The following is a 16,666-nucleotide window of genomic DNA, read 5'->3' on the forward strand; positions in this document are numbered from 1 at the left end:
GAATCAGCTTTCCGTGAGGATAATTATTCCAGGATTATTACTCAAAGCGATGTATCTGAACCATAGATTTACTAGTTGTGTTTGTATGAGTTGATGTGTGTGTGGGCGTCGACGCATGGATTGCCTGTTTTTGAATCTGAATGAGCGCGCGGTCCGTGGACGTGGCCGCATTATGAGTCAGTAATGAGTTGACCGATATCTCCCACTTTTCACACAGATTACATGAACACAGAATATTTGTTTTCGTTTTGACTTACATGATTTAAAACCTGACATTTGAACATTTCTTTAGACAAATGTCTCATGTTTGTGTGTCAAGTTTTCACTAAGCTACAGGTCATTTTCTGAAGAGAATCAGATTAGACATCATTGAGAGAGAGGCTGAAGATCGCGAATCTTGTTTGTTTCCCTTATTTTGCAAAAAGCACAACTATTTGTTTTTATTGTGACTGTACACAAACTTAACAGAATATAATGATGTATAACACTTGCATGAATGATAAAAAACGACAGTTATTTGATTGTCTTTGGCACTGATAAGAAAAAAAGAGAGCCGATCGCGCCGGCGTGACCGCCGAATGGAGGGGGTTTGAGGGGTCATGAATTGGCTATTTTTGTATACGGTTGTCTGAGGTCAACTTATGACGTTTGCGTGGTTTTTACATTTAAAACATCATAATGAATAAGTAATAGGCTATTTTATGCCCTGGTTTTGAGGCGCTCTCAAGAAATGCTCGGTTTTAATGGCTGTGCCACACTGAAGACTAGGAAGTAAATGCCCACGGCTAGGATTGGATAAGATTTGCATATTTAATGAGCTTCTGCTCCCGTGTCAGTGAAAGCGTGTGGGGAAACCTGAACCAGAATGAATCGCCCACATCGCTCGCAAAATGTCTTTATCAAACAAACACAATGATTTATCTCTCATCCACCCGCAATTGATAGGAATGTTATTTTTTTATTACTTGGCCCGCCCGATCGGTGAATATAAGAGCGAACCGTACACACACACACGCACGCCCTTCAAAGGAATGTTATTTCACTATATAAGATAGCCCGTCGGCAGGCCGGGCTTACGTTTAGGTAGCCTGTCTGAAAAACACATAGCGCAGGGACGTTGGGTTTTGCGAGCCCTGGCCCATACATGCCAAAGCCTGATCCCGAATCGCAATGAACCAACAACACCACAAATAAAGGATTCTTCAGACTTCTGTTCAGTTAGACACGTACACATAATCCATAGATATCAAACGATCTGTAACAATGCATTACTATCACATATAAAAAAAAAACGTTTTTACTCGCATTAGTGTGTTGCTTCATTCATTAATTAATTCATGTAATCTCATCCTGTCTGCAAATCCAGTCTCTTGTTTACAAACGTATCAGTGGTGAAATAAAGGAACAGACGCGCAATATCTTCCCTACATGAGTTTGATATTTATAAAAAATAAAGTTCATGCATTCATAAAATTGGAATCCGAACAAAGCTTATGCAGCATGTTTATTTCTTAAACGTTCGATCCGGTTTAGCTCCATGTAGGCCTATGTCTTGTCAGTGGCACGAGTCGGTGGGCGGGGCTACAGAATCAGCCGTTGTTCTTCTTCTTTTGAGGCGGTACTTCACACGATGACATCAAGGTGTGGCATATTCTGAAATCGATCATTTGCTGGGCCTGGTGTCAATAAAAGCTTTTTTTTTTGACTAACAAGGAAGTTTTCAGCTCTGAAACTTACAGGATATTCTTATATTACCATGACCTTTTATATATCAAAAGCTCAAGGGAAAGTTGATTTCTCAATGCATGACCTCTTTAATGTGTGTTTGTGTGTTTGGCAGGGAGTCTCTGATTGACAAGCGCATTGAGAACGCCGTATCCCAGATGCAGTCGGTCATCGAGCTGGGCCGTGTGATCCGAGACAGGAAGACCCTGCCCGTCAAGGTGAGAGCCACTTCATTACGATGGTTAACCCTCAGATAGGAGAGGTGAGGGTGAGCATGCTGACGGTGAGTGTGTGGATGTTCACAGTATCCGCTGAAGGAGGTGGTGGTGATCCATCAGGACGCGGAGGCTCTCGCAGACATCCAGTCCCTGCAGAAGTACATCCTGGAGGTCAGTGTGTGTCACAATCACAGCACACGCTCCCTGTCACTGATCATCATTTAGCTTCTCGCTCTTTCCCATGAAAATACTGTGAATGAGGACTGACAAATGCAAGACATTTCATGTCTCAGGCACTGTCAACACGAACACGGGTATTTTCAGAACCGCAGCTTTTTCTACGCGGTTTGGATGTTCGTCCACACTAGGGATGGGCATTTTTGTCAATTTCTCATTTCCAGTACTCGGGGGCGGGGCATGTGCAGGGGGCGGGGCATGTCCGTCATTGAGATAATGAAAATACTGTTATGAAAATGGTTGTTGACAAATACAAACGTGACATGAAAACGGGTATATGAAAACATGAACATATAAAGCAAAAAATAACTGCTAGATTATGATGCATAAATGTCTTTGAAAAAGAAACATCTTTATAAAATGACCGTCTCAAATAACCACGTCAATAATATCGAGCATTGCATTTGAGCTGAAACTGTGAAATAACACCACCCTGCAGAGCTTGCTAGCTGGTTAATAAACTCAACCAAACGCACCCTATATCAATATTAATATGAAGATTATGAACCTATTACGACATAAATCAACACAAAAGGACGTGAATGCGCACGTGAACTTCAGCGTGCTAGATTTTACAGGCTTGAAACGGAACATTTTGAATGCGCTCTTCCCTTAACAGCGCTGATACACGGACAACGAAAGCACACAGAAACAACATTTTATTAAAATAGTGTTCTCATTATAATGCTTTGACAGATTGACTCTGCACATCATGCACTTAATTTTATTATTCATGATCAAAGTGTTTACAGACATCACTGCGCGTTTTCGAACTCATAACGAAAAACAGCTTTAAATAAACTAGGTCTACTGGTCTACTTCTCATGATCGATTATCGCTGTCACGTTCGAGTACTCGATTACTCGACCACTGTTGCCCATCCCTAGTCCACACGCAAACGCAGTGTCCGGTTACTGAAACCAGTCTTTTGTGAAAACTCCGGCCAGGGTGAAATTGTTTAGAAAATCCGGTTACAGCGTTGTCGTGTAGTTGGTGAAACCGGAGATTTTGGCTTGTTAAGTCGAAATGTACGCTGTTTTCTCCTTTGTTTGACGTCAGTTTGTGTCAACTGACACCGTCATCGCTTTTGTTTACATGAGTGGAGTCTATGTAATGGTGCACGTAGCTTTTAATAACTCTGCTAACGCTTATCACATGTATACACATACATGCGCAGTTATCTCATTGTATTGCAGAACAGAGGCGCCAGAATGCAATAATACAACATAGTAAGGCAAGTGTGTGAAGCTTCAGTCCACTTGGGCCCTGCCCCTGTGTACAGTTACCTGTCACTGAGTCCAAAGTAAACTTGCAGAAGGGTTTCACTGAGCCCATGGCATCCCTCAGTGCATCGGTGCCGTGGATGGGACCCATGTGGAAATCAGGCAGCCAATCATAGCGCGGTTTTGCGTTTTCATGTGGATGGAGATTTTTTTTAAACCGTGCTTCTGGGGACGCGAATGTTTTTTAAAACGGAGGAGGAAAAACTCTGGTTATAAAAATACCCGTGTACGTGTGGACTAGGCCTCAGTTGACTTTCATTTTAATTTTAGATATCTACAATTAAGTTTTCTACTTAACATTAAAATATTAGTACATTTAAATAGAGTAAATTGTACAAATTTAATAGTGCCTCTATATCATGACGTGTTTATCATTCTCAGCCTATATTTTAACAGAATTTATAATAAAATTGTATTATTTTAAAATCTATATTTAAACTCCTCATATATAATATACACCGATCAGGCATAACATTATGACCTCCTAATATTGTGCTGCCAAAACAGCCCTGACCCATCGAGGCATGGACTCCACTAGACCCCTAAAGGTGTGCTGTGGTATCTGGCACGAAGACGTTAGCAGCAGATCCTTTAAGTCCTGTAAGTTGTGAGGTGGTGCCTCTATGAATCGGACTTGTTTGTTCAGCACATCCCGCAGATGCTCGATTGGATTGAGATCTGGGGAATTTGGAGGTCAAGTCAACACCTCAAATTCGTGCTCCTCAAACCATTCCTGAACCATTTGTGCTTTGTGGCAGGACGCATTATCTGCTGAAAGAGCCACAGCCACCAGGGAATACCGCTTCCATGAAAGGGTGTACATGGTCTGCAACAATGCTTAGGTAGTTAGTACGTGTCAAAGTAACATCCATATGGATGGCAGAACCCAAGGTTTCCCAGTAGAACATTACCCAAAGCATCACACTGCCTCCGCCAGCTTGTCTTCTTCCCATAGTGCATCCTGGTGCCATGTGTTCCCCAGGAAAGCCACACACCCGGCCATCCACGTGATGTAAAAGAAAACGTGATTCATCAGACCAGGCCACCTTCTTCCATTGCTCTGTGTTCCAGTTCTGATGCTCACATGCCCACTGTTGGTGCTTTCAGCGGTGGACAGGTGTCAGCATGGGCACCCTGACTGGTCTGCGGCTATGCAGCCCCATACGCAACAAACTGCAAAGTACTCTGTATTCTGACACCTTTCTATCAAACCAGCATTAACTTCTTGAGCAATTTGAGCTCCAGTAGCTCGTCTGTTTGATCGGACCACACGGTCCAGCCTTCGCTCCCCATGTGCACCAATGAGTCTTGGCCACCCATGACCCTGTCTCCGGTTCACCATTGTTCCTTCCTTGGAGCACTTTTGATAGATACTGACCACTGCAGACCGTGAAGACCCCACTAGAGCTGCAATTTTGGAGATGCTCTGACCCAGTCATCTATACATCACAATTTGGACCTTGTCAAACTCGCTCAAATCTTTACGCTTTCCCATTTTTTCCTGCTTCTAACACATCAACTTTGAGGACAAAATGTTCACTTGCTGCCTAATATATCCAACCAACTAACAGGTGCCGTGATGAAGAGATAATCAGAGTGTTCACTTCACCTGTTAATGTTATGCCTGATCGTTGTATAATTATAATTATTATTATTAAACTATAATAATTAATTTTTTAAATGTATTTTACTTATTACCTCTGTATGAAAAGGAGCATTGAGATGCTCCAATGTTTCAAATGCAGTCTAATTATTATTTACAGTTGTAGTCTAATAGTAATTTATTCACAGTACTAGTCACAATAGCATCAGGCAGTTTTTTTTACTGGTAAAAATGTAATTAAAGAGACCTGCACGGGTTATTCTTACTAGTCAGCAGTGTGTTGCAGAGCTCCGTATTCTCAGGCAACTCATTATGGTAATTTCACCTCATGCATATTTATCAAGGATTTTCTGAAAAGGCAGGTTTAAGAGAGTGGCGGGCCAATTCAAAATGCATTCAGTGCAGAAGGAGAGACAGCATTGTCTGCTTTCAATAGAGGCTTGAGAGCAGTTCCTCGGAGATGAGAGACTTTCTCCTCGTCTCACATGTTGAGTTTTGGTTGTATTTCAGCTCACGGTCATTCAGCAGTTCTTAAAAATAGAAATCAAGCTATGGAACTGACCAAACTTGAAGAACCACATGTAAATCAACTATACATGCATCTTGCATATAATTACTGTCTATTACTGTCTATCAGTAATTATAGGGTACAACGCGGCCAAATGCACACCTTTAGAAAAATGGGCTTTTCATTAATCCCATAATGTATGGTTGCAGAAAAAATATGTTCATATTGAATATTAATGAAGCAACAGATTTTGTGAAAACCAACAAATCATAAAAGTGGTTTATTTTGTTTAAAAATCGTATAAATGTATGAGGTGGCGAGGGGGACCTTTTACCCCAAATATGTTAATATAAAAATATATTTTTAAAATACAGAAACAAAATTATTTTAAAAAGTAAAGATTCTGAAAGCATTGAAGGAGATCCCATAATAATTGAATATAGATTTACAGTAGTAAGAATAAATGATAATTTATTATATGATATGACTCATATAATATTTCTTTAATCTACACCGGAGCAAAACTAGATCCCTTTATAATCAGAGAAGCTGTTTGCCCAGAAACTGTAGAAATGTTGCACGCTTTCCTTTTGATCGTGATGGAGGTGATCTACTGTAGTTTGTGTCATGGGTTCTACAGCATTATTATATTAATATCCATTAAATTTAATTATGCAAAATTCACTTTTATAACACAGATGTGTGTCCACAGTGTGTGTAAACAACCAGCCTATAATCGTAAAAATCCACCTAATACTTTTTTTATAATCCCCATCAATCATTATCAATCTCTCATAATGTGCTGTTTAAGCTAAATAAAAAGCTATAAATAAATGATATGGGGGTATTTTGAGCTGAAACTTCACAAACACATTCTAGGGACACCAGAGATTTATATTACTTCTTGTGAAAAGGGACATAATACAGTATGTCCCCTTTAAAACAACGTCTGCAGACAAATCATATGTCAGTGTTATTAAAGTCGGCATGAGACGGAGGTTTCACCAGTGTTAATTTTGACATCAAATTTTGATTTCGTTTTAGTCCTAGTCTTTTGACTAAAATGCCATTTAGTTTTAGTCATATTTTAGTCACCTGAATTGTTTTTAGTTTTAGTGTAGTTTTAGTCGACTAAATATCATAAGATTTTAGTCGACTAAATCTACAGTAGATTTAGTCTCCTAAAATCGAACGAGTTTAGTTAAATTGTAATATATTAAGCATGTAAGCATTACATAACCGACTGTCACTTGAACTGACATTTTGACATCATTTTGTTTGACATTAAAAATACACGAAACAGAGCTCAATTCACTTTTTGTTTGTTTTTTAAAAACATCTATATAGTTTTTATAACTTTGTATTTCTGTTTTAGTTAGTAGGCCATATCAGGTTAAGCTAAAGCTTCAAATAAGTTTATTTATTTTTTTAATTTCAGTTAACATTTATTTAATTTCAAATAATGAAGTTTTTTTTTTTTATGGTTTTAGTTAACTATTATAACCCTGATACTTTGATACTTTAATGGATATGTGTCAAATACTGGTCTTTCCTCCTGACTGTGAATTAAATGGGAATTAAATTAAATACAGTTTATTGTGTATTGTGCGTGATTTTTATTACAAACAAGCTCGAAATACACATTGACTCTTATTTTGAAATGTCTGTGCCTTACTATTGCAGTTGCAGCTGCTCATTCAAGTTCAGAAGATAAAATATGCGTTGTCACAACCGTCTAAAACATATTAGTATATAAACATCGTAAAGTAAACATTGTCATTATTCATCAGTATTAGTTCATAAACAATTGCCTGGCATAAATGCGCGCTATTCATTGATTGTGAGCCGCTCTGGAGCGCTGTTTTGGGGATGTGTGAGCCTGTAGAACGCGCAACAGCGCCGTGTTCTCCAGCGGTTATCAGCACGTTCAAATCAAATGTGTGCATCTGTTACAGGATATCAGTTCTGACTGGATCTCTTCCCTAATCGTCCCTCCCTAACATTTTCGTCTCGTTTTTATTTGTTGACGAAAATGACAGTTGATTTTCGTCATAGTTTTTGTCATCCAACGCTAGTTTTTATTTAGTTATCGTCTCGTTTTCGTCAGTGAAAAAAGGTCGTTGAAGAAAATTATGACACAAATTATTCGTCAACGAAATTAACACTGGTCTTTTCTTCCCTATTGTGCCGTATATCCGAGTGAAACGCTTCTCAAACAAGAACAAAAGTAGGGCGGGCTTGATTTTGTCTGTGGGGAATTGATTGGATGGTTGTGTGGTTTGCTATTGGTGGATCTCATGTGAGTGACAGGTTGCCCCGCCCTCATCAGAGAAGAGACGAGATGAAGTTATTCTGATTCAAGATCACCAGGAACATGAATTTAAAACTATAATGATGTGCACCGATAAATCATTTAGAATAAACACTGCTACCCCACAAAAAACAATGAATTTAATAATGACTTCAAACCAAGGCACAGTTTGATCAGCTCAGCAGCTCCCTCTGCTGGTGTGGTGCCCTTGGCAAATATGTTAACCTAAGCATGCATGAATGTCTACATCACTGCGCTCCTCCAGTGTATGTGAACACATGTCGTGCAGCGAGTGTGTGAGCAGACACTCAACCTGTGTCCTTCATCTCCAGTCCCTGCCGCAATGATTTATGGGTGGGCTGGGCCTCCGAGCTAAAATTAGCCACTCTGTCTCCGTGTCTGCCACGCTCGATTGTTAAACACCCCCACAGAGAGAGCAATAGGCGGCACACGCCACACGCACACCATTGATCCCAGCGCTAGCTTCAGTATTCACCATGACCCGCCCGACTCGCAAATATATTCATGAGAAAATAACCTGGATGAAAGATGATGAAACTTCCAGTTGCGTTTCGCTTTGCATTATTTAGCGAGATAATCAGGTATTTAAATGCATTCATATCCAGCAGCAACTGAGATGCGGTTTTAACCGTTCACTGACGTACCAGAGACCACTGTTGTTTTGCATCAGGTTTTCTTTGACATAATGCTCTCAAACTGATGAATTTGTTGATGACACAGAGTTGAAAGTGCTTCCTTGCAGCTGGTATAAAGCACCATCCCTGTGTGGTTCATTAGATGCCATGTTTTATTCAGATGACGCTTCTGTGACTCGTGTCCCAGATGAACATGTGAGCCGTCGCAGTGGAGGCACAAACAGTACCGTCTGGCTTGTTTTTATTCCGCTCTCGCAATGTGAGAAACACAGCAAACGCTGCAGTCACCTGATTTAATGAACCATCTCCCACTGCAATACACCAAAAACACAAACCCTCACTCGTGTCTCTCTCACAGGCGCTTTAAAACTTTATATCGTCGCTGTCGGGCAGAAGCCTTGTAACTCCTTGTTTCATAAATCAAATTTTTCACAAATTTGACATCATTGGAGCTCCTCTCTTCCCAGTCTGTCAGTGACGCCAGAGATTGTCTTAATATAGTATCTCTTACCATTGGAGAAAGCTTAACGGCTAACTTGGATCACGTGTGACACCTCAGCCTATCGTGTAATGGCAGTGACGTCAGTGCCCGCCATTCTAAGTTACAGTTTACATTAATCAGTTTCTTGTGGATTAGCGCCCTGGCCTTGTGAATCAATGTTATATAGAGACAGAGCGTCATAATCTGAAAACCACGCCCACGGGACAATCCAACCATCTTCATTGACTTTGTATTGCGTGAAGCGGCCTCCTTGTCATTTCTGACTTGTAACAAAAAACAGAACAATGTCTAAAAGCGGCTATGTGACGAGGTGTACAGTAAACAAGCTAAAAAACCCACAACCAAAAACCCAGAAGTTTTTATAAGCTGTTGACCCAAAAAACAAACGTTTAAAGACACAAAAGTGGATACAGGCAATTGAGACAGAGAGTGACATGTTATATTACACTGAGAACTACGCCCACTGAAGGGGAACGCAATCAGAGACAGGAAATGTAGTATATAAAACTGACATTTGGATATTTGACTTAACAGTGACAAAATGTTTACTGCACAGATAGTGAGGCATTCTGAGTGTCAGGATCCCAACATTTACCCATTCTTCCTTGCTTTTCTTATTGCCTGTATCCACTTTTTCCTCCTTAAAGGCTGGCTTTTATGGTTTTGTAGCTTATAAAAACGTAGTTCTGTTTTTTTTAGCTTGTTTGCTGTACACCTTGTCACATAGCAGGTTTTAGATATTGTTCTGTTTTTTTATCAAATTTTTCACAAGTCAGGAATGACAAGGAGGCAGCCTCACGCAATACAAAGTCAATGGAGACGGTTTGATTGTACCCCCCCCCCCCCCTTTTTGGTGTGGGTGTGGCCTAAATGCGCTCTGTCTCTATATTTGGTGTTATATCGCTATTAAACGTACAGTAGGACTGATGTTTGTAAAATGTGCTTTACTGAGCAGAAAAAAAGAGTGTGAATATCTCTTAGCTGCAAAGTTCGCATTAAATCACATTTAAGAGTACACTAAAAACTTAACTGTAATTTAATACATATTTAATCCATAATTTTGTCATTCATTAAAAAGCGTTATATCATCATCATCATTAGGCACACAGCAGAGTCATACATCATCACAACACAAGACCGGACAGCGATAGAAAGAATTTTTTTTTATTTTCATTAAACAACATTCAATATAACATTTATTCAATTATTCATTTTCTCTTTATTCATTAAAATGCATAAAATCAGCGTCATGTGCATACATGCAGTTATAATAGTCATTACCATTCAAGCCATTTAAATCATAACTGTTTAAAACCTGAAAGCCAAAGGTGTTTTTTCTGTGTTTTTTACTTTCTTTAGAAAATATACAATATCATTCAATATTACTATTAAATACTATGGTAATGCGTAGGCTGTACCGGTTAACATGACAACCGCGGTGGCTGAGTAGCACAGATCGGTGGTCGGCCAAAACACTTTTTTTGTATGTAAATGCTGTTTTACGTGAATATTATGACACGAGTGAAGCACAAAGCTTTATTTACAAAATAAATAATAGGTTCACGATTAAATGTTACATCGCAACCATGGAAACACAATGGATTCATGCTGAGGTAGGCTTTGTGAGTTGAGTCAAATTTAAGCTTTGTGTTTTGCGATCTGGTCACCCGACTTTCCACGAATTTAGGCTTACTCCATTTTATTATACTGGATATGGAATCTCTTATTTATTTTCCCAAATCTTCATTTTCGTCTCTCTTGAGGGATAAACGTTTCTTCCTTTTGTTTGCTTTTAATTAGGAGTATATTCCCTCCATTTATTGTGGTAAAGTAGAAAACGGTGTAGGACAGATACATTTTACTTCAAATTCTATTTAACACAGTTTGTGCTTGTTATCAGACTTGAGGTGCGTCAAGTTTATTTGTATAGCGCATTTCATACACGCCGGAGATTTTTAGTTACACTTTCTCTTGCAGCACATAATCAAACAAAGCCTAAAGTTCTTGACCCTGCAGAAGATAAATCCACTCTTCAAATATTTTACTACAATCCATTTTCTAATCTAGTTTTTTAACATTAGGAGAAAACATGAAGATATTGGAAAAGCGATGCTCTTCCTGCTTGTGTCCCATCCCTTTCAGTGCAAAGCGGAATGCACCTCTGTGGGGAAATGTAAAACAAATATTTTTTTAAACTAATATATAACTTTCTTATATTATTTATATTGCCATTATTTACTGATATTTATTTGAATGTTTTACAAGCTGTAGTATGTTGTTTCACTGACGGAAGTACTAAAATAAACACACATAATTAAATGGATGTTTGAGATGGTTTATATTTTTTATTTTCAAAATGTAGGCTATTTAATTTATATATATATATATATATATATATATATATATATATATATATATATATATACATACATACATACATACATACATATACATATACATATACATATACATATATATATATATATATATATATATATATATATATATATATATATATATATATATATATATATATAATATACTCACACAAAAGCTTAAAGTTTATTCAGTGTAGTGAAGCCTCTTCTCCTTTGAGTTCCATTAAAAAACAGCCTCTGGTCTCCTTTCCTGCGTACTGGTTGCAGGCTTGTCATTTAGTGGCTTTGGTGACGTTCTGTTTAGTTCCTGTCTCTATGAAGCCCCTCCTTCTGAAAAGCACAATATGATCCGATTGGTCTGCTGGAGCAGTGTGTTGTGATTGGTGTTTGGGAAATGTCCCGCCCCTTACCATAACCGCCAGTTTCAACACACTACTAACTAACTCAACCAGTCCTGCCCCTTTATTCTAAGTATGAATTATTATAATGAGAAATATTGTGATTTGGATTTCCCGGAAGAAAACTCAAGACTACAATGGAGGCGTTTCAGGAAGTTCAGAAACCGAGACACTGATAGAGAGAAGAACTCCCTCTGGAGGGACTTAGAATAGAATAGGACCCCTTTATGCCTGGTACACATTGTGACGATTTCTGTGGTCGTGGTTCCTAAACTCTGTACAGCGAGAGAGGTTCAAAGATGGCCGTTGTCACAGTCTTGTGACCAAAGATAGCCTGCGGTCATTTTCTGACGGTCATAAATTTATCATGATCATCTACTGACTAGCCAATAAAATTGCAGCATGACATGGCGAATTGATAAACGCGCCATTTTGAATTTAAAATAAGCTGTCATTCATGACTGAATGTGACGAGACGAAAAAAAATTAGTTTTTTTACATTTTTGACATATTAGACACAAACGAGTGAATGTGTGCAATGTGCATTTTTTAAAATAAAATATTATTTGTTTAAATGGATTACTTCACAACTATATAGGCTACAATTAGGAATGGAACATTTGACCATTCTTATTTCTTCTTTATTCCCTTAAATCCCTTTTAATTCTTTAAATAAAAAGAGACCTCCCCTTAAAAAAACCCCGACCCCATTAAGACATTAGATAGATAAATCATACACAAGTAGATCCATGTCGTATAATGTGATTTGTAAAGATCTTTATAAAATTGCCAAAATCTGTAGCAGGCATTAACTAATGAAAACTATTGAAAAGAGCTTGTGACTGCTCCTTAAGCTGTCAGTCAAACCTCATAACTCCGCCCCGTCTCTATCGTGAATGGAGGTCTGTTTGCAATGCTAAATAAAAAACTGGTTCTTTGAATAATGTTTTATTGGTAACGCTTTACAATAATGTTCATTAGTTAACATTAGTCAACTACATTAGTTAACATGAACTAATAATTAACTGCACTTATAAACCATTTATTTATCTTTGTTAAAGTAAATTCAACATTTACTAATGCATTATTAAAATCTTGCTAACATTAGTTAATGCACTGTGAACTAACATGAACAAACCATGAACATCTGGATCTATATTAACTAACGTTAACAAAGATTAACTAATGCTGAACAAAGGTGTTGTTCATGGTTAGTTCATGTTAACTAATGCATTAACTATTGTTAATTAACACAACCTTATTGTAAAGTGTTACTGTTTTATTTGCTCCATCCATCTTATCCCATCCCATAATACAGTTTTATTTTCCATTTCCTGAAAAGTAGCGGTTTTGGATGTACAAGGTTTCTGCCCGACAGCGACAATCTAACCCTTGCACTTTGATTCAATGATTAAATGTAGTTTTTCTAGCAGTAAAATGGTTTACATCTTGTTGTAAAACTCGTCAATCTCAAAGCGGCATGACATTGTGTCTTTCACCAGGAGTTGAACGTCCGCCAGCTCACTCTGTCCACCGACAAGGACAAATACGGGATTCGTCTGAGGGCTGAACCTGATCACATGGTGCTGGGCAAGCGGCTGAAAGGCGCGTTTAAATCTATTACTGCGTCCATCAAGGAGCTGAAGAGCGAAGACCTGGAGGCCTTCCAGAGGACAGGCATGTACCGCGCACACATTTACATGTGAATCAAAAACTATCAGCAGATACACACACAAACTCACAGATCTTCACTACGACCCGCCAAAATAAAAGTTTGGTTCGACTGGTTGCAGACATTTATTACTATTGTACAGTAGAATTTACTTCTCTAAGTAATACTAATAATAAATTAATATCTTAATTTTTTTAAGTAAACCTTAATTTTAACAGTAAAAAGTAAAATATATTGTTACCTTTTAATTTGATTTAATTTTAAAAGATTAATTAAATGCCTTCATTTGATTGCTACCATTTTTGGTAAACTATTACATTATGAAAGTTTTATGAATTTGATAAGACATGCTTACATTTTTATTATTATTATTATATTTAATTTAACATTAAAACTTTTTTTTTAATTTAATTGAAAATTCAGAGTTTGGGGAAAATACAATTTGGGAAAAAGTCAAACGTATTTCGCAGGCTGTTAAAAATAGTATTTTTGTTTTATATATATACATTTAAAACTTTTAATAAATTGTTGTTCAATTCTATAAGCTTAGTTATTTTGATTAATTATAGATGCTTTTTTAATAAATAAAAAATAAACAGAAAACAGAATTTGAGAAAAAAAATAGAATTTGGGAAGTAATAAACATTTAATAAATTGTTGTTAAGTTGTATAAATTTCATATAAATTAATTAGACATTACATTAATTACCACAATTTTATTCAACCATTAAAATGGACAAAAACAATTCATCCCTAATTACTATAATGACAAGTGAAGTGAAAGTGTGCTACAAAAATGAATTCTAAATGCACCAAAAGGACCATTCTCAATTCTCAATTTTTTTTTAAATTATAAACATACTTAAACCAAATGAGCATAAACAGTAAAGAAAGGCCTGCATTAAAGCAGATCTTCAGATATGATGTGAATCGCTCTGCCACGTCACGTGATCTCTGTTCTCAGAGAGAAACCCGAGGCGGTTTACTGGCACTGACGTGGGCGCTGGTTACCTGTTGCAGAGGAAGAGAAGAGCTAAACCAGCCGTGCAAATCTCACATTAGAGTGCGATGATCTGATAGTCATGTTCAACTCTCCCCTTTCTGAAGCATTTTCATGCCTTTTATATGTAACACTGCCGCTGTAATAAGTGGAACGCTGGATAAGACTGGGAAAATGTGCTGTGTGAATGAAAGCAGGCGGTCGCTCTCCCGATTTCCCCACAAAATCTCATTACGCTAACAGAAACAGTGATATTTATACAGAAAATATATTTTTTTAAATATAAAAGTTATTTTTGGATATAAAATTTGATTTTTTTTAAAAAGTGTGATTTCTGGACCTGGAAACGTCTTTTTAACTTTAAATTAAAGCTTATGGAATTTAAAGTACCGGTCAAGAGAATTTTTTTTAATGTTTTTGAAATAAATCTCTCAAGCCTGCATTTATTTAATCAAAAATACAGAAAAAAACTGTAATATTGTGAAATATTATTACAATTTAAAATAATGGATTTCTATTTTGATATACTTTTAAATGTAATTTATTCCTGTTATCAAAACAGCAGAAATAGAAATTTGATCCTGTGATCAAAGCTGAATTTTCAGCATCATTACTCCAGTCTTCAGTGTCACATGATCCTTCAGAAATCATTCTAATATGATGATTTGATGCTCAAGAAACATTTATGATTATTATCAGTGTTGAAAACAAAGTTTTTTTTCTTCAGGATTCATTGATGAATAAAAAGTCAATAAGTCAAGTGTTTATTCAAAATAGAAATCTTTTCTAACAATATAAATCTTTACTATCACATTTTATCAATTTAACACATCCTTGATCAATAAATGTATTCATTTCATCAAGTATGAACGGTAGTGTATGTTGTTAAAAAAGATTTATATTTTGAACAAATGCTGTTCATTTTGACTTTTTATTCATCAGTAAATCCTGAAAAAAGTATCACAGGTTATAAAAAATATTTTTTATAACCTGTTTCCAACATTGATAATAAATAATCATAATAGAAGGAAATCTGAAGGATCATGTGACACTGAAGACTGGAGTAATGATGCTGAAAATTCAGCTTTGATCACAGGAATAAATTACACTTTAAAGTATATTAAAACAGAAAGCCATTGTTTTAAATTATAGTAACATTTCACAAAAAAAAAAATCTGTTTTTTTGATCAAATAAATGCAGCATTGATGAGCCTTTTGTCCAGTTGCTATATACATTCAAACCAAAAATTATTCAAACACCAGATATAATTTTTTACTAGTGTGTGCAGGACACTATAGTTCATTTCTGTAAGTGAGGATAGCAAAATAAAGTCAACTGTGACATATAATATCCAAAAATTCTTCATACAGTGACTACCAGTAAAATGTATAAAAGTTTGGGATCAAAAATGATTCAGACACTTTGACCTGATCATGTTTTGCTGAAGTGTTTTTTCTTTAATTGCTAATGTGACCTTTGACACCACAGACTGAACAAAATGAAGCATTGCTTGGTCATTGGTTGATCTAAATTGGTATTATCTAATTGTTCTTAAATTTAACAGCTGATGGTTGATTGTAATCAATTACATCCCTTTCTGTCAAAGTTTTCTGACATTATCAAGATGAATTTGTTCAGACACAGTTTAACTGAGTTTAACAGACACAGTTTAACTGCGTTCTTGTCATATTTTATTACCATTTTCTAAACTATAGCGAATAAACTGTGATAATGTGAGAAAATGTTGAAGGTGTCTGAATACATTTTTGGGTTGACTGTATATATAATGTGTATAGCAACCACAAACCTTATTTTTTATATATAAGTGCTGGGTAGATTTCTTACAAATTGAAGTCCATGGCTGAAAACAAATGGCTCATTTTAGGTAATATAATCTGACTACTTTTAAATTACTTTTATCTTAACTAGTTTATCACATAGATTTGAGTAAGATAGGATAATCTTGTAATAGTGATATAACAAAAAACATTGGAAATTGACAAAATGACGTGCATTACACATTAATTACATCAGGGTTTCCCAAACGGGGATTTGTGAAGGAACTGCAGGGAGTTTGTAAATTGAAAAGGTAATAATTAATTAAACAATAAAAATGTAAAGATTCTAAATAAATATAATCAAAATAAAACACAAAAATGAATAAGTAATTGTGC

At 36.5% G+C, this 16,666-nt stretch overlaps 1 protein-coding gene across 1 annotated transcript in view; it reads left to right on the forward strand.

The window, feature by feature from the left end:
* iars1 (isoleucyl-tRNA synthetase 1) overlaps positions 1-16,666 on the forward strand; it is a 134,671-nt gene that overhangs the window by 79,793 nt on the left and 38,212 nt on the right. The window contains exons 24-26 of the mRNA XM_079844853.1: positions 1,841-1,943; positions 2,031-2,114; positions 13,322-13,496. Of these exons, the coding sequence (XP_079700979.1) occupies positions 1,841-1,943; positions 2,031-2,114; positions 13,322-13,496 (362 nt within the window). The remainder of the gene's footprint in view (positions 1-1,840; positions 1,944-2,030; positions 2,115-13,321; positions 13,497-16,666) is intronic.

This window comes from Gobio gobio (genome assembly GCF_949357685.1).
Source record: "Gobio gobio genome assembly, chromosome: 19".
Taxonomy (NCBI): Eukaryota; Metazoa; Chordata; class Actinopteri; order Cypriniformes; family Gobionidae; genus Gobio; species Gobio gobio.